Here is a 25,793-nt window from a genome sequence, read left to right as displayed (position 1 = left end):
TGGTAGGCCATTTGTATATTTATATAGCATGTATGTGGTCTTAGCCTTACTAAGTGATGTTGAAGCCCTGGTCTCAGATGGGAGTAGAAGTTTGAGCATGTTGGGGGAGGGAAAGTGTAGAGAAGCACAGTTTAAAAATAAGAAGGCTTGCTTAGAACAAAATTGTAGATAAAAGGAAGGGTACAGGTAGCATAGGTATCTCTCCTGTATGAGAGATACAGGAAGGAAGATAATAAAAAGAATGAAGTTATTAAAGACACCCATTAAACAGTACTTTCATGGTGAGACACTTTGTTAAGTGTTGTAAAAAGATGAGTGAAAAAAATGGGTGACCAATTACAACTAATACTTAATTGTTTTCTGCTATATTTATATACTCCTTGATGTGAAGAGTTTGGTATTTTGTTAAGTTTGTTGAAGTTGTGGATTGGGTTTTTTTTTAATCCATTGATTTAGTTTTTAGCCTTTAATCAATCTTGTCTGATTCCAAAAGAGCGTATCACACTTGGGGGGGGGGGGAAGAAACATCTCTGATTTTAAGACTTCTAACTAGGGGCAGCTGGGTGGCTCAGTCGGTTAAGCATCAGACTCTTGATTTTGGCTCAGGGTCCTGAGTTCAAGGTAGTTGGGCTCCGGGCTCAACGTGGAGTCTGCTTGAAATTCTCTCTTTCCCTCTGCCCCTCCCCCCACTGGCACAGGGCACCTCTGAGCACAGTCTTTCTTTAAAATAAAATCTTTTTTTTAAAGACTTTTAATTAAAGTATAAAAATACAGAGAAGATATAACAAGAATGGACAGTTGTTACTATTATAAGTGTTTTTAATTTAAACTTGAAATATCGCAAGTTAAAGTCCTTTCCTCCCACAGAGGCAATCAGAATGAATTTAGTATCAATCTCTGTGGTATCTAAGCAATATATAATCTATTTTGATATGCGTAAGTGGTATGTTGTACATATTTGTGGAGTTTTTTCCCTCAAGTGTTGCTAATATTAAGATTTCATTCTAATGCTGGGTAGTATGCCATCATTTGAATAAACCATATTTTATTTATCTGGTTCCCCAGTTGATGAACATTTAAGTTGCTTCTCAATTATTGCTGACAAACACTGCAGTGAACTTTCTCAAACATGTCTCCATTGTATAAGAGTTTCTCTGGGGCTCTCAAACTTTGATTTTGACTCCTTTAACCCTTAAAGGTTAAGGACTACAGAGAGCTTTTGTATCTATGGATGATATCAGACATATATATACACATATCATATATCTTTGGGATATTTATCGTCTTAGAAATTTAATCTGAGAACTGCATTTATTGAAAATGACAAATCCATTATATTTTACCATAAATAACATTTTAAATGAAAAATAATGTTTCCCCCCAAAAAGTGAGAAGAGTGACATTGTTTTACATTTTTGAAAATCTCATGTAAACTTTGATTTATAAACCTGGGTTCTGATATTTACTTCTTTATTCATTTTCTTGCATTTAGACACGTGAGGTAGCCTCTGGAAAACTTTGTTGTACACTTGTGAGAATATGAGTGAAAGGGGCAAGAAATGTTTTGGTATTAAAATGAAAACATTTTTTTACCTCACAGACCACTGAAAAGAACTCAGACCCCCAGGGATCCTCAGATTATTTTAAAAGAACTACAGTGCTGAGATACTGAGGTGCTGTGTTGAAGTGCAGGAAGAAAGTACGAGAACTTTAACATTCCTTTTTTTCTTTAAAATCAGACAAATTAAGCTTTATGAATACTTTATGTATGAATTTATGTTGGTACACTTATCCACTGGGCTGTCAGTCTTGGACCACCATGTTATCCTGAGGGAAGAGTTGTGTTCCATATCTCAGTAGGGGGCTTGCCACGCCTTTCTTTTTTCCACTGGAAATTTTTGTGTATGGACTGTTGTATGTTTTACCTTTTCATTACTAAGTATGGTTATCTTCCAGACTTTAAATCATATGATGAAGATACTTATATTAAGTATTTTTTTCTTAACCTGTTAATGTTCGTTTTAGTTGATTTGATCATTCCCTTCTTGGAGAGGTCTATCTAAAGCAGTGGACAAAGAGTTGACACAAGATTCTTATTGTGTGGAAGAGATGTAGAGGACCAGGCCACAGGTGAAGTAAAATTGGAGGTTATTTCTTGCCTCATTTGACCATGTTATGCTGTTACCACAGGAGTTTTAGATTATTAAAAGTTATCGTGATATTCCTCTGCTCTTTCTTGACTCTCAGAGAATTGCTTATCTCCAACAACAGTAGAGGTCTGGCCTTATGGTGAGTGTAATAACACTGGCTCATCAGAGCTTTCTGTTGCGTTATCACTGATGTTCTTGTTGAAAATATCCCCTACTGGCGTTTCATTTAGTATTTTGTTTCAGAAAAAAATTAGATGGACACATGATAAGGAATTGGAATAATGGAAAAGTTGGCTTATAAATCTTGTGAAACAGAATTCAGGACATAAAACTACCAGGCAGAAAGTTGACAAAATGGTAGTTGGTATTGGGGAAGGGTATTTTTTGCCAGATATAAATTGTATGTTCTCTGCCATGGAAGCCAAGTGAATATAATACAGCATTCCAGGTAACTTCCGTAGATATCTGCACACATTGAAATCTTGTTTTAAATATATTTTGGTAACATGGTAGGAAAAAAGTTGTTACATAAATGATGAACCTTAATATTATTCACAATATTTTTTGATATAATAATGCCAGATTTTTTTTAAGCATACTTCAGAGCAACAGCATACAGCTTTAATGATGAGCTAAAAACAAGCTATACTACGTTATCAGCTATATAGAATAATCAGTTCACCCATTATTGGTTCAGATTTTTGGTAACATTAGTTGATTAATATTCTGTTCCTATGGAACAGGAAAAAGAGTTTGGTAGTAGTTCAGCTTGCCTTAGGACTAGGCCTTAAAAAGATCTCTTGAAAGCTTAGACTTGAAGAGAGATGTCTACATTTCTGTGTTAATATTACGTGTGATTAACAGTGTACTATCACGATTTTTTATTTTTATTTTTGAAAACTATTAAGATTTCACAGACAGTATTACAATTTATTATACCCTGGTCACCTTCATCCTATTAAATATTTGCATGGTTTATGATTACATTTCATTGCTTTATAGCTAGAGCTCCTTATTGGTGCTTGTGAAGGCATAAATATAGAAACTGATATTCCAGTGAAGCACATTGTATTGATTAGTAGTGAATTCTCCAAGAAATCCAATATAACTCTGGAGTAAAGTTAAGAATTAGAAGCTAAGGTTTTGATGGAGTCACAGGGCAGTGGAGGGGGGTAGTGAGGGAGATGGAAGGGCTCAGTGAAAAGTAGAGGGCCATCCAAGTTCCTCCGAAAGTTATCATTTGTGTTTAGATAATTGGTGATTTTGGTAGAAACCCATGTGGGTCAGTAATCCTAGTTGGAAGAGACTATAGAGCAGTGGCACGCCTTGCATATTTGACATCCAGAGCACAATTTTTCTTTTTAATACATCATTCTTCTACAACAAAATTAATTCCAGAAATAATCATGAGAATGGCCAAGAAAGAAACCTGAACTTTATGCCAGTTGCAAATATGTATTACAGTGGAAAAAAGTTAATATTTTAAAATTGCGTTGATACTTTTTTTGGGGAAAAAATAGAAAAACTTACATACTGGTCTGTCATAATGACTTCACTATGATATTCCAGTTTCTTTTCAAGCTTTGCCTTCCGCATATTTGTCAGTGACTGTCAAGGTGATCTTCACATATTTGTGTTCCATAGACAGTTATATCCTGCTTGATCAATCTTCACCCATAATCGATTGAAGAACACTTTCTGTTAGTTTTAATTATGGAAAGTTGTACATAAAAGCAACAAACACTAGTTAGGGAGTCTTAAACATAAGTTACCTTTGGTTAGAAATTTAGCAAAAAACCACTTCACAATAAATTCTAGAAATCTAGAACATCTTTTTTTCCACATTGATTGTAGTGACTTTCAAATGTTTCCTCAGTCAAAAAAAAATTCACTGAAATGTTTCCACCAAAAAATTCAGTATAGATTTCTATTAGTTAAACATTCTTTAAATTATGTGTAAATATCTACTTCCTTACATTTTCTTGAGTAGTAATGACATTCTCCATGATTTTTGTTCATGGATCTTCCTGCTCTGTGTTCCACTCTACCTTTGTTCAAGGCTGATTCTGGCTGTTCATAAGTACTTATACCAGAAAAAAAGATGTCAGAAAAAAGAATTGCACTCAGCTATCATATTTTGAATGTGTTCTTTAAACACATACACACGTATATAGGAACCACAGGATTGGAGAAACAGAGCCTGAGTGCAGGCTATACTAAATCTCTTTGTGGTGACTCTCCAGATGAACAGGTATGGCGAATTGGCGTGTTTAGGCACTGACCACAGAACTGGAGGATTTCCTAATGAATTTTCACTTAGAATAGATTGCTTATTAAAGGATATGTAGTAAAAAAATGTACAGATTTGATGCTTATGTATTGTTAAAACTTAACAGTAACCACAGCAGTAGATTAAAACTTAAGCATCTCCGTCAACAACATACTTTAGGGGAAGGAATATTTTATATCTGATATTATTTAGAATTGCCAGTGCTTAGTATGATAAAATGATTTCAGTCAGTTTTATTACTGTATTTAGAGTCTTTAGAGACAATTTACCCACTGATTGCCTGACCTGTATTTGCCTCTCACATTGTCCCACTGTCGGTATGCTGTTACCTTAGAGAGCAACTAGTTGACCAACTCTACAGTCTGTAAATCTCCCTCTGCAATATTTTTAATATATCTTTATGCATTTTATCATGAGTATTCTACTTTTTTCCTCCTTTTGACTTTGTCAGAGCTGAGTTTTAGCTGAAGTAAAATTACACCCTGCTGAAAGGAAGCCTGTAATATGGAAATTTACAGTAATATGCCTTTTAAGCCTTTAGGAAACATAAAATATTCTTTAGACTTTAATGGGCGTATATCACCTCGTTCACCTTAATTAAGAGATGCTGAGTGATAAATCACTTTGGAAAGGACAGCCAAGTTTGGGGTTCATTGGAGATAAGTTCAAATCTTTATAAAGGCTTTAATTATTGTTTAATGTAAAAAATAGGCAAATCCATAGAGACAGTAGATTATTGGTTGGTGGCAGGGAGGAATGGGTATGGAATTTTTTGAAGGGGATCAAAGTATTCTAAGACAAAACAGTGCTGATGGCTGCCCAACTCTGAATGTGGTAAAACAAACAAAAAAACCCCGCTGAATTGTATACTTTAAAGGGGTGAGTTTTATGGTGTATGAATTATATCTCAAACCTGTTTTAAAAAATAGGAAAATGTTAGTTTTTAGCACATCGTTTCCATTGTTTTGTTGCTTGATCTGATTTTCTTTCAATTGAAAACAGTATCTAGGAGCTACCGAGTGAATCTGTAAATTATTTTGCTGATCCTGAATCCTAAGTTTGTTTTATAGGGTATCTTTAGTTTTTACATGCTATTTTAAGAAGTAATCCAGTGGGGCCAGTCCAGGGGAAGGACAGAAAAGGAATCCTGCATTTGCTCCTTAACTACCAGCCAGATGTCAGCTAATGGACTAAGAGTTTTATATAGGTGTGTCTTTCCATTCTTTTCCTTTTAAAGGTAAGGAAACCCAAGAGGTGGTGTGAATTGACCAAGGTCACACCATGTAGAAATGACAGTTCTGAAATACCACTGAGTACTCTTAAGTACCCATCTGACCCCGGTCCATAGGCCCACGTGGTTGCGCTGAAGGTTTTTGAGCAGTGGGTCTTTGTCTGCTGGAGTGTTTATGAGGGGAGAGGGCTCACTAACTTTTTTCAGATGTAACAACTTTTGTACATCTGAAGCATGGTAGCAAGTGCACTATAATGTATACTTTTGGAAGGATTTGTAGAAGTGTAAGAATAATGAAGTTTGGTAAGTTTTTAAATCATGCATAAATAATCCATATTTAAAACTTAAATGCACTTTTAGGCATTTATATTTCTTTTACTAATTTATATTCACAATTAAAATTTTAAATTAAGGATTTTGTAAGTGCTAACATTTTCAGTTTTAGTCCCATACTTGTGCATAAATCCATTCATGACAACTTTGTGGAAATAACTGATTATAAATGAAATGCATTAAGTATGGGATGATTTTTCTTTTTCTTCTAATCAAGCGATTTTATGTCCAGGAACTAATTTTTATTTATTCTATTGAAGTTTAGGAGGAAATATTTAATTCACAAAAATGTGTTTTTTTAAGATTTTATTTATTTACTTGAGAGTGAGAGAGAGCATGAGCAGAGGGAGAGGGAGAAGCAGGCCCCGCTGAGCAGGGAGCCCAGTGTAGGGCTCCATCCCAGGACCCTGGGATCATGACCCAAGCTGAAGGCAGACACTGAGCCACCCAGGTGCCCCTCACAAAAATGTTTTGTAGTCAGTTTGGGGGGGACATAAAGTTCACTAGTGAACAGTAAAAGTAATTTTACAGTCTGGCATCTGCTAGTAGAGCAATGGCATAGATAAAATACTTGCCATTTCTTAAAATCAAATGAAAAGAAAGAAGTGGAGGATTGATTACAGTTCGGTGAGGTGAACCAAAACGTAGCTAAGGAATAGAAAAATGACCTTGTCCTAAGGACCTAATTGTCCTAAGCTGGAACTGAATGGGTTAAAAGCCCTGCTAAAGAGAGACAGCTTTGGTTCTAAAGTGAAAAGTTTGAGTGAGGGGTGCCTGGTTGACTGGGGTAGTAGAGCGTGGGACTCTGGATCTTGGGGTTGTGAGTTTGAGCCCCAGGTTGGGTGTAGAGGCTACTTTAAAAAATTTTTTTGCGTAAAAGGTAGATTCTTGGAAATTATAGGAGAGTTAGTCTTAAGTGAAGAATAAGGGCATACTTTACAAAGTAAGTTGTGAGAAATTAACTGCTTAGAAAATTAGTTCTGCCAGCAGCAAATGGTGACAAATAGGACTTGATGATATAATTTAAAAGCGGGGAATAATGCAGATGATGTTTAAACTGTTGTTTGCCATATTCCATTTTCTTTCTCTTTCTTTCTTTCTTTCTTTCTTTCTTTCTTTCTTTCTTTCTTTCTTCTTTCTTTCCTTCCTTCTCTTTTCTTTCTTTCTTTCTTTCTTTCTTTCTTTCTTTCTTTCTTTCTTTCTTTCTTTCAGAGAGCTCCAGAGCGGAGGGGGAGGGGGACAGTCCCAGGTGGACTCCCTGCTGAGTGCAGAGCAGACTCAGGGCCTGATCTCAAGACCCTGAGATCACTACCTGAGACAAAACCGAGAGTTGGGCGCACAACCAGCTTTGCCACCCAGGTGCCCCTGCCATGTTCTATTTTCTTAATGCACATAGAAATATAAGTAGTTAACTCAAAAATAGTTTCGTATTTAATATTAACGTTTTTTATTTGCACTTATAGATGTCTATTTTATAAAGCATTACTCCAAATTCTGGAACTAGGAGAAAAGTTGGAGAGTTTGTAGGAGGATGTAATAAGGTAAAACAATGTAGGAAAAGTATGAAAAATTTTTTTGAACTTGAGAATATTATGTGCAGCTCTGTTGCTTGTAAAAATATCTGATTAGGGAATCTTTAGAAATCTGAAAACTGAATTTTGTGGGGAAATAAATGGAACTATTTTCTAGTGTTTAAGTCAAATGAAAGACTGCTCAGTAGGAGCCGGGAGACAATGGTTTCTTTTTCCCGACTCTTTGTTTTAAAAGGCCTTGTAAATTTGCTCCATTTTAGGATATTTCATATTAATGCCAGACTGTCTTGTCTCTCTGTACCTTCCTCTAAGCAAGTTGAAAATTGGTTAAACGTTTGGGTTTCAAAGGACTTTTGACTCTATGGAAAGTATATAGAATTTGCTTGGCAACGAAGTATGTCAGTAGTTAAAGGGATACTTTCTTTAATTCTCAGAGGTCAACAAAGTACAAAGATAGTGACTTCTCAAATCTGTGTTTTATATCCACTGGGGCATCAGTTATTATAAAGATTTAAAGGAGCAGAATTTTGAATTTATTTTTTAAAATATGTTATAATTTTGAAAATTTTTGATGGCTGTTAACTTCAAAGACAAGGTTTAATCATGAATAACTTATATCTGATAATGATGGATCTATATATTTATTGTATTTATTATATTTATAATCAAAAGTTGAGAAATGCATTTGTCTCCCAAAGTTTTTCATTTTTAAAATCAATGGATTTTAATTTTTTTCCTTTTAAAATTAATGCAAGTTATGTAAACTTAAATTAGGAAATAAAAGAAAATACCATCCCACTGAATACCATTAACATTTTAGAGTGTTTTATTAGTCTTTTTTCCCTCCCACTTGTGTTTGGAAATTTTTGTATGGTTACTGGATCTTTTTAATAACAAATTATTTTCTAATTTTAAAATAGTCATCATGGAAGATGTGAGCACATATGATTATTGTTTTAGATAAACTTCTAGAAGTGGAATGTTGGCTTAAAAGACGAGGTTGGGGGGTTGTTTTTTGTTTGTTTGTTTTTTAGTTCTTGATACATAGCTTTAAATTTCCTTCTGAAACTAAAACTCCCCAATTAGGTCTCATCAGCAGAGGGCTGTCTTTGCTCTATGCCAATCTACATTCATGCCAGGTAGACAATTGAAGAATTCTACCTCATTGTTTTAGTTTATACTTCTTTGATTATTGGTAAGGTTGAACTTTTTTCCTATGTTTATTAATTGGCGGTTGGGGTTTCCTTTGTTAATTGAGTTACTTTCCTCTGCATATTTTTCAATTTCTCTGTCTCTTACTGTTTGTTCATGTTCTACTTTCAGGTAAAAGGACATGGTTGGGAGAAAGGCATTGTTCATGTGATTGGTTTGCAACTCTCTGTACGTCCCAACCCATCCCACATCATGTTGAATTGCCCAGTATTAAGGAATTATTAGTTTGAACAAACCTTTGTTAAAGTGTATATAATGCATAAAGTGAAAGCCATGTAAAAAGAGCTGTTAACTATCCCTTTCCTAATTGTTCCAGCAATATTTTATAGAGTTGTCTTCAGGCTGTAATTAGATGGACAAAGCATCTTTGCAGAAAAGATGATTTTAAAAAGTTTTTTTTTCATAATTGTTTCCTTTTGTTAAGAAATGCAATGTGTACTTTTATAAATTGTTTATATGTTAATAAACATTAAAGTTATGTTGGATTTAACTCTTGATTTGGTTGAAGCCTATGTGTCTGGTATATTGAGTCAAATGAATGAAAGGAAGATAAACTAGAATTAAATGCTTTGATATCTGCATCTGTCAGGAGGGAGATTTGAATACCAGCCTGTCACTGTAAATGTACGTATTTCCTTTTTGAAGCATTCGTATTTTTTCTTTAAAGTTTGAAAGTAAGTATTAAAAACACCAGCTTAAGGCAGAATTTGTCATCTTGGAGGTGGTAATGGCAAGGAAGGAACACTGCATATATAATCAGTATAATTCGTTATAAAATAAATTTCAGGAAAGCAAATTTTTTAAAGTTAGGGGGAAAAAGGTAGAGGTAAGTATTCCATTGAAAGATTCCTAAAGGAAACATTGAGGGATTGGGGGTTAGAAGAATTATTTAGACTAATATGGTCTTCTGATTCTTTTCACTGCTTTGGTAGCTCTATTTCAAAGATTAGGAGAAGGCACATTCCAGAAATCAAAGACTCAATGCCAATAACTTTTATCTTTGCTAGTTCTGTTAGTTTGTTTTATGAACTTCTAGAAATTTCTAATCTAGGAACCAGAACAGATACAATTCATAGCAGACCAAATTAAGCTTTTTTCTTTTGTGAAGTGTTTTATCTAAACCAAATATTTCAGAAAGATATTTGTCATGATTTCATCATGAATAAGTTAGAAAAATACAGGCAGGATGAGTGTATTTTTAAGTGAATTTTAGCTGACAGGCAGTGTCCAAGGAATATCAGGGTTGTCCCACAGGTAGGTCCTTTTCTTACTAATTTTAAAAAAACCATTGAGTTGGAAGAAGGCATATAAAAGCACATTCATGAAAGTTCATGAAATTTATAAGCTGATCAGAGTAGCTGCTACATCAAGTAGTAGAAAATTATTTCCAGATGATCTAAGTAGATTGAAAGGACTGTCAGAAAACAGCATAAAGTCAACATGAAGATCCAGTTTTGATAGAGATTCCATTGAAAACAGTTTGAGGGTTTTAGTTCATATAGATGTAAGTTAACCGTGAATTAAGCACTGTTGTTTTGTTTTGGTGTTTTTGTTTGTTTTTGTTTTTGTTTTAATGTTCTGGGCCCCCTGAGTGGCTCAGCCAATTAAGCCCCCAACCCTTTGTTTCAGCTCAGGTCATGATCTCAGGGTTGTGAGATAGAGCCCTGTGTCTGGGCTCTAAGCTCAGCAAAGTCTACTAAAGTTTCTCTCTCCCTTTTCATCCGCCCCTTCCTGCCTGCATGTGCTCTTTCTCTCTCTCAAATAAATAAATAAATCTTTTTAAGAAAGAAAGAAGGAAAGAAAGAGGAAGTTCCTCCCTCATCCACTTCAGAATCCTAGAACCTATTATATCTTGTCTTACTTTGCAGATCCGATTGGGTTAAGGATCTTGGAATGTGTTAATTATCTTGAATTATCTAGATGAGCACAATGTAATCCTAAGGGTCCTTATACAAGAAAGGGAGGAAAGTCAGAAAGTGATGTGACAACAGAAGCACAGAGGTCAGGGAGGAGAACATGCTGCCCTGTTGGCTTTGAAGATGGAGGAAGAGACAGACCATGAGCCAAAGGAATGTAAGCATCCTGTAGAAGCTGGAAAAGCCAAGGAACAGATCCTGCCTTAGAGCCTCCAGAAGGAATATAGTAGCCCTGTCAACTCCTGAATTCATACTAGGAGATTCTGATCTCCAAAACTGTAAGATAAATTTGTGTTGTTTTTAAGCTGCTAAGTTTGTGGTAATGTGTTATTGCAGAAATAGGAAACTTAAAAAAAAAAAAAAAAGCAATGCACTGGATTCCATTAACATGGTAATACATCTGGATGATGTCCATTTGGGGATATCATACTTAAAAGGAATTAGCCAGGATAGATCTAGAAATATCAGTTCACTAATAGTTGAAGAAGATAGTTGAGTGGGAGACAAGTTTAGTTATCTTTAAATATTTTATCATGCAAGAGAGATCACTATTCAGAATTGGAACAGGAGAAGGAAGGTTTCAGAAGGGAGATTGGAGGTTAGTGCACAGGAGGCCTCTGTAACCATTGGAGCTGATTAGTTATGAGTATTAAGCCTTATGTCACTTGGCGGGAGCTGCAGATATATTATAAAAGTAGTTCTAAATTAGGTTTAAGTACCAGATGAGGTACTAAGGTGCTATACAGCTTTAAGAGTCTCTGATATATGGTATTGTCACTGTAGAGAAGATTTCTCTAAATGCAGTGTTTGAGGGGTGCCTGGGTGGCTCAGTCGATAAGCGTCTGCCTTGGGCTCAGGGCGTGATCCCAGAGTCCTGGGATCGAGCCCCACATCAGATTCCTCCGCTGGGAGCCTGCTTCTTCCTCTCCCACTCCCCCTGCCTGTGTTTCCTCTCTCAATGGCTGTCTCTCTCTCTCTCTCTCTCTCTCTGTCAAATAAATAAATAAAATCTTTTAAAAAAATAAATGCAGTGTTTGAATAGTAGATATAATACAAAAAAGATATTACGGTAAGCCATAACAAAAAATTTAAACTTGGTGTGTGTGTAAAGATTCCCCGGGCAGTGTATAGCTTTATTTAGTGAGTCACTTATATGTCAGGTACTAGGCTGAGATTTATGTATATTATCTCATTTAATCTTAATAGCCTTATGAGATGAAATGTATACTGTTAATCCCCCTTTTCATATTTAAAAGATCCTCGAGGTTTAGAGAGGTTAATTAAACTTGTCAAAGTTTATACTGTTAAATAGCAGAGTATCATGTAACTTGACTACCTCAGACTATGAATTCAACAGGTGTTACAGGCCAAATATTCTCATACTTTACCTTCTCTTGAAACTATTCCTTACTGATACAAGGGATCGTGATGAATGATTTTTCATAATTTTTAGACTACTTTGTGTATCAGGCTTCTCTGTATGTCATGTAGCAAGACTGTTCACATTTATACTTTTTGTAGTCATTCAGCTAGTGACAGCAAAAAGCCAAATACATCTGTTGCTGGCAAAGTGTGTTTTTTCTACTCCTGCCTTCCACAGGGGTCTTGTACCTTTTTCGGCCTACTGCTTTTGCTATTTTGTATGAGAATTGCCTGGGTTTCTCTGGCTGCTTTGACATATTTGTTTTCATTGACAGATTACACTAATTGTGAATAGAAGCTGTAATAGTAGGGAGAGTGCTGCTCCTGGTGATATTTATTGAGCACTTGCAGGTGATACAGTAGTCATTTCATTTGCAGAAAAACCAATTCAGTTCTCCTTGAAACCTCTGAAGTAGATAACTACCATCTTTTTTACACGTGAGGACACTGCATCCTACAGAGTTCTGTAATTTGCCCAGAATTGTGTACATGGCTGGACCCAGAATCAAAACCAGGTCTTTCTGACTTTCCCAGAATACCCAAATACCTGATTTTTTTTTCACTAGTAGAGTTTGTTGGAATTATAGTAAATTTTATGGTTCTCACGCTTTTATATAAAGCCAATAGGCTTTTTTCTTGAGGTTTGTTGGCTGAGATTGGATGTTGGTCAGAAATAACTAGAGCCCAAATTATCTTTACCCCTCTTTCTACTCTATATATACTATCTATTCTAAACTTGATTGAAAAATATGAAATTTTTTTCTAACTTGACGGTCTGCTTTTTTTCCCCACAGTTTGTTCATAAGAAATATGTTAATGGCTTGAAGAATCTATTCAGTATTGAAAGTTGACAGCAGTTAGTTTAGGCTTTATTTCCCTCATTTCTAAAACAAAAGAATTTTTCTCTGAGTCATTGCCTTTGACTGTCACCCCTACAGTAAGATTTATAATTTTACATAGAGAGGTGTTTTTGCATACATACCCACACACAAAACTGAGAAATTTCACCAAATAGTACTTACCCTCACTGTGTACAATGCTGTTTATTTTTTATTCTATTCCACTAAAAAAATTCTGTCACATCCATTAAGCTCATTTTTATATTCTAATGTATCTCAGCCCACAGTTTGAAAAACACTCCTGGATTATTTCTGGATTCTTTCTCCTTTCAACAAAATTATGTGTGGTGGTAATAATAGGTAATGTCTGTTGTGTACTTACTCTGTGCTAGGTGCTGCATTAAGTGCTTTTTATATGTGTTGTTTGTTTTAAACTCCCCTTAGTAAGTAGGGGCTATTATTTTCATCGTACAAATAAAGAAACAACTTCTCATAGCTAGCAGGTGTCAGGATTTGCCAGAGAGTTGATTATTGATCTTGTGTTCTTAACATTACTTTAACAGAAATTTATTGTTTTTAAAAATTCAGGAACTATAATCTGAGTCTTAGGTCACCACAAGGTTGTATACTTCTGAGAGATTCCTCAGCCATCGTGTCAATTAACTCTTTCTTATCTAAGAATATTAAATTTCAACTTTGCTCTATATCCAGTTAAGGACTTAGTACCTCTGACTTACTGCTTGGCTGGACATAGCAGTTTACCTCTTATGTCACTTATTTTTTGTTTTTGTTCCTGTTTTCTTTAAGTCTTTGGTTCCAGTCCCTCCATAACAGTTACATATTGGTATACTTTCTTACTTGGATCTACATGCGTGTGTGTGTGTATAATTTTTTAAACTTATTTGTAGAGTCTATCATCTTTAATGTCTGTGTGTTATTCATTCATCCAGGATAATGTATTATAGTATTAATGAAATGATTTCTTTATTGTTAGGTAGTTATTGGAAAGAACTTGAGCTTTGGGTAGTGGTGGACCACAGCTTAAATTTAACACCTAATTAGCTTTATGATTTTGAGCAGATTCTTGAACTTTTGTGCTTCAGTGTTCTCATCTGTAAAATGGAATTATATTGTCTTAACTACCACAACAGCTATTAGTGTTTCTATTTAAATAGGTAGTGTCAGTGCACATAGTTAGAGTAAGGTATATCAATTTCAGCATAATTTCTGGGTCTATGTGACCAGTGAAGGTATTGATCTAGATATCAGGGAACCTTTTTGCCTTCTGAAAGGTAAAGACTGATGAATTTGTGCCTTGAAGAAGTCAATAAAATAAACATTCATTGAGCTTTTAAAAGGTAATTTTTTAAACCTCCAGTTTTGAAACTCCTCTGCCTGTAGTGTTGTTTTTCTTACAAATTATACCAAATACAAATTTTCAGCTTTAATATTTAAGAAAGGCATTTGTAAAGGAAAGGTAAAGAACATCTAAAAAGAAACTTAAATGTGATAAAGGCATTGCAGTGCTCACAAGTAAGAGGTATTTTAGCGGTGGTCATCTGTAAAGCACTGAAACATGCCTTTGCCTCCTCTACGTACCAGTCACCGAGCTTCACACTTCCTAGGCACTCAGAAGTTTGTTAAATTAATGAAAAATGATCCAAAACTGCATTTCTACCTCCTCACCTGCCACTTCTTTACCAGTTGGATTTTGAAATCACTTTCAAAAACTGGTATCTGTTCAGCCACCTAATAGTCAAACCGAACAAGGTTTGGTTTGCACTCTTAACCATTGACCATGCCAAATGCCTTTAATTTCTGGTATTTGGCCTGGTTTTATTCATTTGTGCAACCCCTTTCTCTATTCCACAGTGGCATTTTTTATATACTCTAGCTTATATGCTCTTGGCTTTCTTCTTACTACAAACTTTACCTCACCCATACTCATGGCTTTGACTCTGTGACTTTTCATTTTCTAGCCTGGACCTTTTCTGTGTTCGAGATCCATATTCTCATGTCTGCCTGAATTTCAGTAGCTATCCCAAATTAAATTTAGTATGTTTAGTCATTATCCCTGAGTCAATACAATATATAGACAGGCACAGATGACTGCTTGATATTTTGTCTTTATTCCCCATCATAGTTAATAGTCTTGTATGTATTTAATCCTTAAGCAGTATTGTATTAAGGGTATGAATGTGCTGTTACTGGGAGCTGTAGGGGCTCCTGGGGAGGCTTAGTTGATTCAGCGGCTGCCTTTGGCTCAGATTGAGATCTAGCCCCGTGTTGGGCTCCCTGGTCCAAGGGGAGCATGCTTCTCCTCTCCCTCTGCCTGCCTCTCCCCCTGCTTGTGCTCACTCTCTGTCAAATAAATAAATAAAATCTTTAAAAAAAAAAAAAAAGGAATTGTGAGCTATAAAATCTACACATTATAGTTCAAACCCATTCCTTGGGCATCATCCAAAACAGATACAAGTAACTCTTTTTAGTATCATCTCAAAACGGGTGGAAGAGAATCTGTGTTAGTTAGTATGATTTTTTTCTCCCAAGTTTTTATTTAAATTCTAGTTAGTTATTAACACATGTGGTGAAATTGTTTTCAGGTGTAGAATTTAGTGATTCCACACTTCCATATAACACCCAGTGCTCATCACAGCAAGTAATACCCATCACGCATTTAGCCCATTCCCCACCCACCTCCCTCCAGTTGTTAATATGATTAAATAAAATTATATACCACTAAATTTAATTCCTCCTTATACATTGTAGACACTCAGATGTTGGTTCCCTCTTCTTTTCCCAAGTCATCCTTTTTTCATGAAATGTTTAACACCCTTTTTACTGTCTCTTAGGTAATAGCACTTGAGGGTTCTCTTGCTGGTATTTTGCATGAATGGTTATACTGCTATATGATATAGTCTGTATTTTAATTTTTTTAACAAGGTGTAATTTAAATATAGACTATGGAGTATTTTATCTGATGGTACATTGGTCTGTCTTGTGTGCTCAGTTGGCTGAGGTTTTTTAATATGGCAGGTTGCTTACTGCTGAAGTAATCAGGAAGTGCTTTTCACTTAGGCTGCATGAAAATATGATTCTCTAAGCTTTTAATGACCAGAGAAGTAGTTCTTACTGTTGTTCATTCTTAAAGATCGTGTATCAACTTTTTTGCATCCCCTTTCTCTACATTAAGGTACAGAGAAGGAAATAGAATAACAGCTATAAACAGTTGTCTTAATAAATTTTACAATTTATAAATGGTAAGAATATATCCTTTATAAATACATGCCATATATTTTATGCAGTGTTTACATTTTTAGAATTTGTATTTAAACTTTAATATTTTAAACTTTTTTCAGTTCCCATCGGTTTATATAGTCTCAAAGATTACTGTCTCCTTTCTAATTGTTTTCTGTTAATGAGCATTTATTCTCAAGGATAATTATTACATTGGTAAAGAAATAATAAAGAATCGTGACCTTCTTTAGAGAATCACATTTTTTAAAATAAATTCCTTTGTTAATATCTTTGTGTTTCTCCCATTTTTTCTTATCTTAGTATACCTATGGAAGAATTCTACCTTTCTCTGCTTAAACCAGAGTATCCGGTTCTTGTATTGATTATCTCTGACATTCCATGCCTTTTCTAATATTACTGTTACTGTTAGCTATAGTCTCATTGTGTCTGTAGTTGTCTGAAAAACTGTGAAAATTCTCTGAATTTTTAGGATATGTTGCCAAATAGCGTTATTTACCCTATGAAAAGAGACTTTTATACTTCAGGTTAACATCTTAGTGATCTAGTAAAGATCTGTGTCTTAAAGATTACGTATTTGGAATATCAGCATTATTTGGAAAGAAATGGAAATATGATTCATATAAAGCCCTGAAACTTAATTACTTCACAATATCTTTTTAGGGGTGCGTGGGTGGCTCAGTTGGTTAAGCATCTGACTCTTGATCTCAACTAGGTCTGGATCTCAGGGTAGTGGGTTCAAGCCACACTGTGTTGGGCTCCACACTGGGGGTGGAGCCTACTTAAAAAACCAGACAAACTACAAATTATCTTTTGAGAAGTCCTAGGGTGAGTATGTGCCCATGATTAAACAAAAGCAAGCTGGTGCCTGGGTGTCTCAGTTGGTTGAGCTTCTGACTCCTGGTTTAGGCTCAGGTCATGATCTCAAGGTTCTGGGATGGCGCCCCCACATGGGCTTCCCGCTCAGTGGGAAGTCTGCTGGTCTCCCTGTCTCTCTGCCCCCCTACCTCCCCCATGAGCAGATGAACGTGCACGCTCTCTTAAATAAATAAATTTTTTTTTTAAACCAAAACAAAAGCAAACAGAGAAGAATTTAAGAAGCTAGATGTAAGCTTCTTAATGTCAGGATTTTATCTTTGTAACTCTCTATGGGCTCTCATTATGTCTTGGTTGGATTTAAACTTTGAGGGAAGCAGTATGCGTGTGTGGTTAAATCTCATGGGGAGCACCTGATTGTTAGATTTACTGTCATGAGATTTGTTAAATATGGTGCCATTTTTATGCTTGACTAAATCAAGAAATTGTGAATTCCAGCATTTTAAATTTCTTGCCTAATTTAATACATCTTTCTCCAAATGACCCTTAGAATTATTTGAAGTTCTCCAAAATCTCAGGTTTGCATTAAATATTGAGTCATACTGTTGCCACTTTCAGTCCAGAAACCCCTGGTATGTTTCCATTCAAATTATTTTTGAGTTCTTAAGTAAAATTTTATAGGTTTTTCAGTTAGAGATTTTGTATATTTTTTAATGTTTTTTCTTTCTTTTCCTTTTTGCTATTTTTAATATCTTTTCCCCTGGTATTTTCGTGGTAGTGTTGCAGGTATATAGGAAAGTGCTTGGATTTTCTTTACTAGCTAAATTGTTCAACTTCATTCCAAAAGTTTGTTATTCTTTTAGTTGATAAATTGCATTATCTTTGCAGACCTGGGGGGAATTGACCTCCAGCTTTTAATTTTTAAATTATTTTTGTTTTTTAAGCTCTTTTCACTTATGGATATGAAACCACCCATCTCTCGAGCCAAAATGATTCTTATCACTAAAGCTGCTATTAAAGCTATTAAGGTAAGAAAATAAATTCGAAAAAATGTTTTTGAAATTTTGAAAATATTGTTAAATGTGAGAATTCATCCTGTTAGCCTAGGCCTGAATCAAAGAGTACTAACTAGCTTTTGCTGAAGATGCGATAATACAGTACAGTATATTTGTACTGTAACATAGTATTTCAAAACCTGCTTTTTTCATTTTTTGGTGTTGTTTAGTATCTCCCCCTTTATATTTTTTCCAGCTTTGTTGAGGTATAATTGACAAAATCAAATAGATTTAAAAATATACTAGAGCATGATGCTTTGTTACACATACACGTTATGAAGTGATTTACACGGTCAAGCTAATTAGCACTCCTATTGCCTCACATAGTTGCTGATTTGTGTGTGTGTGTCAGAAAGTTGAATTAACAGAAGTAGAGAGTAGAATGAAAGGGAATTTTTCTTTAAGTTAATTCTTGTCATAAATCAGCTGAGTATTAGCTTCATATTTCTATTAAAAAGAAAAAACAGCTCAGGCTCCATGAAGTTCAATTTTTTTCCTCAAAATCACACCTAAATAGCTGACTTACTTTAGAAACTGCATTATTTAATTCCAGTTCACTGTTCTTACCTGTTTCATAAAGTTGCCTGAATATACTGCTTTATTAAGGTTTATTGATTAAAAATCTAAGAAAAGGACCTTCTTTTCAGGGGGATTTTTGTAGTTTCTGTTTTAGTTAATTCCCTTCTGATTTATGATTGTTCACTTGTTGACTAGGGATTATTTGTCATGGTTCATTCAGTATTATTTTGAGAATTATTCAGATTATGCAGATTTTAAGGTTTTAAGTATTTTCTAATTACATTACTGAATATGTAGAAATATGTAAACTGTACAGTAATTTTCTTTTAATTCTTTTCAGCTTTATAAGCATGTAGTTCAAATCGTAGAAAAGTTCATCAAGAAGGTAACTATCCGTTTCATTATTACCTCATTTTAGTTATGATCAGTATTTGTAATTTACTTTGTAAATTGTAACTTGGATGCTTGCTTCTAAAGCCACTCTACAAAAAAAGTTGTCACTAGGTGTTCTGGTTAATTGATTGAGCTTGTTTTTTTTTTTTTTTTAACAAAACAAGAATGTATAGCAATTTTGATTGAGCACTTAGTATGAGGTAGGTACTCAACAAGTTTCCCATGTACTCAGCATGACTCTTCCCTGAGTCTGATGTGCCTCCTCTGCCATTTGTCCTGTCTACTTTGTTGATATTTAACTTGCAGTATTTCAAGTGAAATAACTTTGTAAGGTTTTTCCGGCTTTTCCCTGCTCCTATCACAATTAAATCATTTTTCAGTTTTACAGTTGTATCTGGTTTTATAACCATGTGATTAGCACACATCTGTCTCACCAGAGGACTGAGAACAGAGATGTAGACATCTCTGTCTTCTCCCCCAACCTGGAGCTGTGCCTTGTAGTACATACCAACAAATGTGTGTGGTGGCATTGTCCTTGATCCATGGCCTTTGAATACTAGCTGAGAGAGAGGAGTTAGAGTCCCAACAGACCAAAAAAATGATCAGTAGAAGTTGTTATAGTAGCAAATCAAAGTACAAATAAGTAAAATGGAAAAAAATTAAAATTACCTACATGCCACCGCCCCAAATTACTATGATATTTATATTTGGATCTGCTCATTTTTTTAATTATGTACACACACATTCATAAAAGAAAAACTGGTGACATTGATAACCTGTTTTTCCCTCTGAATTTATCATAAAACGTCTGCAAAAAGTATTCCATTGCATGATTGTTTCCACAGTTTACTCATCTAATTCCTTTTGGACATTTTCGCTTCAGTGGCTGGCCTTAAGGAAAAAATTAGATGTGTCTTAATGGTTTTCCTTATGACAAATTTCTAGATGTAGGATTGTTGGATCAAATAAGGCTTTGCTTTTATTGCTAAATCATCATCCATAAAGGTTGTACCATCAGAAATATATATAGGTGTCTGTTTCTCTTTTCTTTTTGTTAATTTGGTAGGCCAAAAATGTGATCTCTCTGTTAAGTTTTTCTTTTTTCTGGTACTTCAGTAGAATTAAAATTGATGTTGTTAAAATTATCTTTTTGATAACTTTAAAAGGTAGAAATTATTTTTTTAAGCAGAATGAATTGAAGTAGAGAGTATCATAATAAGTGGATTTGTGTGGAAGTGGCTTAGGGATTGGTAAAGTAATGTTGATTCTGGGAAATTGTGGGGAGGTAGAGGGATCAGAGGAAAAGTAAAATATTGGGGATCTGAAGTATCAAGAGAATTGGTAGTTTGGTACAGACCTGTGGGAAATTTGACAGCCTAGCCAATAAGAGAGCTAAACATTCAAGCAATTTCTAAATAGAAACAGTCACTGGATATACAGCGTTTTGTAAAAGGGAAATTAATGGGTGTCAAATTGTGATTTTGCTTTTCTTGTATTAACTTTGCATCTTGATCTTTGTAGTGTAAACCGGAGTATAAGGTTCCGGGATTATATGTAATCGACTCAATTGTGCGACAGTCTCGTCATCAGTTTGGAACTGATAAAGATGTTTTTGGGCCAAGATTCTCTAAAAACATAACTGCCACATTCCAATATTTATATCTTTGTCCATCTGAAGATAAGGTATAGCTAATAATTTTTAAATTAAAACTTGTATTTCTATATTTATTTAAATCTATTTTAAATGTATATTATATATTTGAAAGAGAATTATAGGGTGATCTCTGTGAATTTGAAACAAAACCCAGTGTTTTCTGTTGTGGCCATCTCATGTTTATGTATTTTCTTGTGAAATTCTTCTGGAATGTTGTACTGTTGAAAAAGGAGTTGGAAAGATATACTTGTAGGTGAGTGATAAATTCTGCCATAGAAAAAGGCGCAGTACTCATCTCATATTGTTGGTTATTCCAGAAGGAAGGGACCAGTAATTGATGCCTTTCTCCAGCATTTGGAGAGGCTGGAGCATAGATGGTATTCATTAGCAATCAGACTACAGTATTTAATTCCTCATATTTATAGCTGATTTTACTATGTACTATAAAAAAGTAGAAGAACATTACAGACATAATAACTGGACTCCAGTAGGTGGGAGAAATGCACTGCTAAATCTACTCAGAAGAATGAAGAAATTTACAGCAAACAATGTATTTCTTGGAGGAGTGGTTCTTGTGGGAAAAATACACAAGAGAAAAGATCATTTCTTGAGTAGGACGTAGCATTATTCCCATGAATAACATCTTTTCTGGATCTCCTTCATCATATTTACTGGGCCATGAAATGACTTACCTATCAGTTACAGACCAGTTTCTTAAGTATTTTAACTGTTAAAATCATCCTGAAGAAATTCTTCACTTCATTTACTTTTCTAAGATAATTACTTTTTTTTGTCAGTGATGGTATTTCTTTGTAATCACAAATAAAATACAATGAACACTTGAAATACATTGTTTATTATATTTGTTTTGATTAGCTACGTTATATTTATTTTCTGTTCCTTCCCTCTTATTTCCCCCTTCTTTGTTTTTTACTCTAGTTTATACTACTGAAGAAAGGCTGATTAGAGTAGTTTTAACCAAGTTGTAATTTTAAAGATAAAAATTTTTTTCTGTTTATGAAACAGACTTAGGATGGAAATATTAGCTTAGAGATTTATTTCTTTTTTAGTTAGAGGTGTAAGACATTATTTATGCTAATATTTATTGCATATTCATGTTTTGTTACATATAACAGAGTAAAATAGTTCGTGTGCTGAACCTTTGGCAAAAAAATGGAGTATTCAAAATTGAAATTATTCAACCTCTTTTGGACATGGCTGCAGGAACCAGTAATGCTGCCCCAGTAGCAGAAAGTGTTACTAATAATGAAGGTATGGCCAAGTATATCTTTGAACTTAGAAAATGGTATAACTTTTGTATATGAGAAGTTTGGAGTCTGTTTATATTGGTGGAATTTTTCAATAAGAAAGACATTTGAATTTACACCTTGGAAGGTATGGTTTTCTTTTCACAATTCTTATTTCTAATAAAAATATGCTCTTTCATGTATTTGCTATAGTACAGATTCTAGTACCATGATCTTTATTTTTCCTGTATGTTAATGGAATGTTATTTTAGTAAAAAATAAAAAGGAAAATGTGAAGATTAAAGTTTTTGTAGGTCTTAATGACCTTTTCTTTTTTAGGTTCACCTCCACCTCCAGTTAAAGTTTCTTCTGAACCGCCCCAAGCCACTACAAACTCTGTACCAACTGTACCACAGTTGCCCAGCTCTGATGCTTTTGCTGCTGTGGCCCAGCTGTTTCAGACAACTCAAGGGCAACAGGTAAACTACCTATCTCAATATTAAATTCCTTGCAGTTAGGTACTATTGTCAGTTTTTATTTTCCATTCCTAACTAATGGGCACATTCAAGGGAAGAAATATTTCTACTTTTCACCTAGAAAAGCCTTTACTAGGCAGGTAATGGCATAGGGATAACAGGGGAAATGTGGGAAAGGTAAGAAATAAGGGAGCCATACACTGAGCAATAGCAATACCCCTGTGAAGAGAACTTCAGAACTGCTGGCTGGTTGGTATTGTTGCTCATGATTCTAGCATTTTGGATTAACTTCAAAATTATTTGGATTGGAGATGATTTTTACATTTTTCTAGAAAACATTTCTTTACCTTGTTCACAGTTCAGTTTATTTTCTCTTTTTGACTGTCATTTTCTGCCCAGTGGGGTATCAGCATACATATTTAACCTTAAATGACACACATTGTATCCCTGGTATTTATAACAGACTTAACCTTTACTAAAAGGTGTATTCTTTTTCCAGTTTACTTTGTGTCTGTGCTATTTTGAGTCACCTTTAAGATTTTTTTTTTTCCAGTAAATCAATCTTTGATACTATGGTTATACTTTGTTATATGGTTTATCAGTTTTCCCATTCTTTAAGCTTCAGCAGATCCTTCAGACTTTTCAACAGCCTCCAAAACCACAGTCTCCGGCCATTGACAATGCTGTGATGGCTCAGGTCCAGGCTATCACAGCTCAGTTAAAGACAGCTCCTGCACAGCCACCAGAACAAAAAGCTGCTTTCCCCCCGCCTGAGCAAAAAACTGCATTTGACAAGGTAGGCTTCTCTTACATAACCCACCTTAACTGTTTCTACCACTCAAGTTGGGATATGGAAGTTACTTCCTTACTTTCTCTCTGGATTGTTCATTTTGTTGTTTTTTAGTTTAAGGGATTTTCCCCCTTGATAACAAAACATTGGTTATTTTTCCTGGTTATAAGTGTGTAATATATACTCACTGCAAAAATTTTCAGTAAATAGGAAGTAGAAAAGTAAACAGAACTTTCACCATTAACCTCCATACTTGGAGATAACTACTGTAAATTTTTGCTGTATATTCTTCTGAACTCATTTCCTGTGGATATAGTTTTTTATTTGGTCTTAAAATGTATGTATATTATAATACATAATGTATGTGTGTATTATACATAATATGTAAATATATATATACACAGGGTTTTTAACTTGCTTGTTTTGATCTTAATCCTCTTGTCTGTTGTCATTGTTAAGATTAGTAGATTTAGATCTACATTTTTACTGAGTGCTTATTATGAGTAATAGTCCATTACACATACATATCACAGTTTAGCCATTCCCCTATTGATAGACTTTTAAGTTACCTTTTACTTTTTGCTCTTAGAACTTAGTTACCATATGTATAACTTGAGGGTTTTGTTGGTTCAGTGTCTTCCAACTGCTCTGTTGTAGGCATGTTTAAGGAGCTGCAACTTAGGATATATGTATGCTGGATTTGCAGAGCTTCCTGTAGAAATGTTAACCCAGACAACTCTGTCTTACCTGTTTTATGTCTTGTTTATTTATTGGGTTTATGACTATATACAATTTTATTTTATTGGTCTCATTGCCAAAAATACAAAAGTTTGAAAACCCTAGAACTAAGTGAAATTTTTTGTTTAATCGTCTCTAAAATGTTTTTTTTCTTTCCAGATTTTAATTTTAAGATAAAATTTTATTGCTGGTAGTCCAAATTAGGAATCCATTTGGTAAATAATAGTCATTATATCTTAGTGATTTATGAACAACTGATTAAAAGAAGTTTGGATAAAATTTTGAGTCGGAAAGGGGTACATGCTTATGGGGGGGAAAAACACAGTACAGGAAGTTCTAAAGTAAAAAGGGAAGCAATTATCTGCTTGGAACAGATTTTGTGTATGTTCCTTCAGAGTTGAGGAAAACTCTCCCTGCGTATATATTTCCTTAATTTTATTTTTTTTTTTGGTAGTTTTATATTTTTGTTTTTTATGTTTGTCTCTTCATTCCATCTGGAACCTGTTTTAGAATATGGTTCAGGATAGTTGAATCTTGAACTTTTTGGAAATAGCCAATTCTCCCTATTTTTGTCATACATTGGATTCTGAATTCTCATTTTTTCTGTGTCTGTTTGTGGACATTTGGACTCTGTTGTGTCCCACTAATATAATTCTTTCTGCATCATAACAATTTAAATACTTGCAGCTTACGTACTATATCCCGTATTTCATTTCCAAGTATTACACGTGCACAGACGGAAAGGGGAGAGGGAGAGATTGGTTGATTTTTTTTTTTTTAAGGAATTAAAATTGACAGAGTTGTGGAGGCTGGCAAATTTGAAATTTGTAGGGCAGAAGGCAGGCTGGAAATTTAGGTAAGAGTTAATGTTGCAGTTCTGAATCTGAATTCTACAGGGCAAAGTTTCTATGTTGCTGTCTTGAGAATTCCTTCTTCGGGAAACCTAAGTTCTTAACTCTTGAGGCCTTGGCTGAGTGGTTGAGGCCCACCCATATTATGGAGGGATTTCTTTATTCAAATTCTATTAATTTAAACATTAATCACATTTTTTAAAAGACCTTCACAGAAACATCTAGGTGAATATTTGACCAAACAACTGGTACTGTAACCTAGCCAAATTGATACAATTAACCATCACAGGGTACTTTTCAAGATGAACTTTTAGCATAAATTTTAGAATTTATAGGTTAATTTAAGAAGTACCAAGAACTTTACACAGGTTCTCTATTTATTAAAATAAAATTCCTTTTCATACAAGTCTTGTACATTTATTACATCATTTATTCCTAAGATAGTCATATTCCCTGTTTATCTTTTAAATGGTCATGATACTAAACATAGTTTTCTAATTGGTTCTCTCAGATTTCTGGGTAGCTACTACAGTTGACTATTCCTCTTCAATATCTATACCTGTTTCTTTTTCTTATTGTACTGGTGGCTAAGACTTCAAAAAATGTTGAGTAACAGTAATGCTAATGGAATCCCTTGTTGTTGTTGTTGTTGTTGTTAATTTGAATTGTATTTCCTCTAGTGTTTTACCTCAAGTGGGTTGGTTGGTCATTGTTTGTCAGTTACATGAAGTTTAGAAAAGGAAATTCTGTGCTTTTCCTTTGACTAAAAGGTCTGTTTTAAGCTAGAATAGCTTGACTGGGAACAGTTCATTTCAGCTGCTTCATAGATCTTCAGTTTCCTGAAAACCAACAAAAATGTCTTTTGGGATCTCAGTTTAATTTTTTAATTTCTTCAAATCATTTTCCAAAGCAATAGGTATAAAACTTAAAACTTTAAACAACATATCTATAGGTGAAAAAACAGCAAAAACAAGACGTTTTGTTTTTTGTAGGCAGTCTAGACTGAGTGTTAATTTTGACTCCCATCTCTGACTCTGTCTTGATGCTGAGTCACTTAAATATTCAGTGTGCAGC

The 25,793-nt window shown here is 34.5% G+C and overlaps 1 protein-coding gene across 4 annotated transcripts in view; it reads left to right on the top strand.

The window, feature by feature from the left end:
- Positions 1-25,793, top strand: part of SCAF4 (SR-related CTD associated factor 4) — a 55,827-nt gene that overhangs the window by 3,832 nt on the left and 26,202 nt on the right. For 2 of the 4 annotated variants that reach the window (XM_026514214.4, XM_026514140.4), the window contains exons 2-7: positions 17,941-18,024; positions 18,911-18,955; positions 20,485-20,646; positions 21,754-21,889; positions 22,204-22,343; positions 22,960-23,136. In XM_026514214.4, the coding sequence (XP_026369999.1) occupies positions 17,941-18,024; positions 18,911-18,955; positions 20,485-20,646; positions 21,754-21,889; positions 22,204-22,343; positions 22,960-23,136 (744 nt within the window). The remainder of the gene's footprint in view (positions 1-17,940; positions 18,025-18,910; positions 18,956-20,484; positions 20,647-21,753; positions 21,890-22,203; positions 22,344-22,959; positions 23,137-25,793) is intronic. The other 2 variants (XM_048214776.2, XM_044378225.3) reach the window with 1 other exon arrangement.

Source organism: Ursus arctos, unplaced genomic scaffold (assembly GCF_023065955.2).
Source record: "Ursus arctos isolate Adak ecotype North America unplaced genomic scaffold, UrsArc2.0 scaffold_4, whole genome shotgun sequence".
Lineage (NCBI taxonomy): Eukaryota > Metazoa > Chordata > Mammalia > Carnivora > Ursidae > Ursus > Ursus arctos.
The sequence above is the reverse complement of the archived record's forward strand: the minus strand, read 5'-3'. Positions and strand labels throughout refer to the sequence as shown.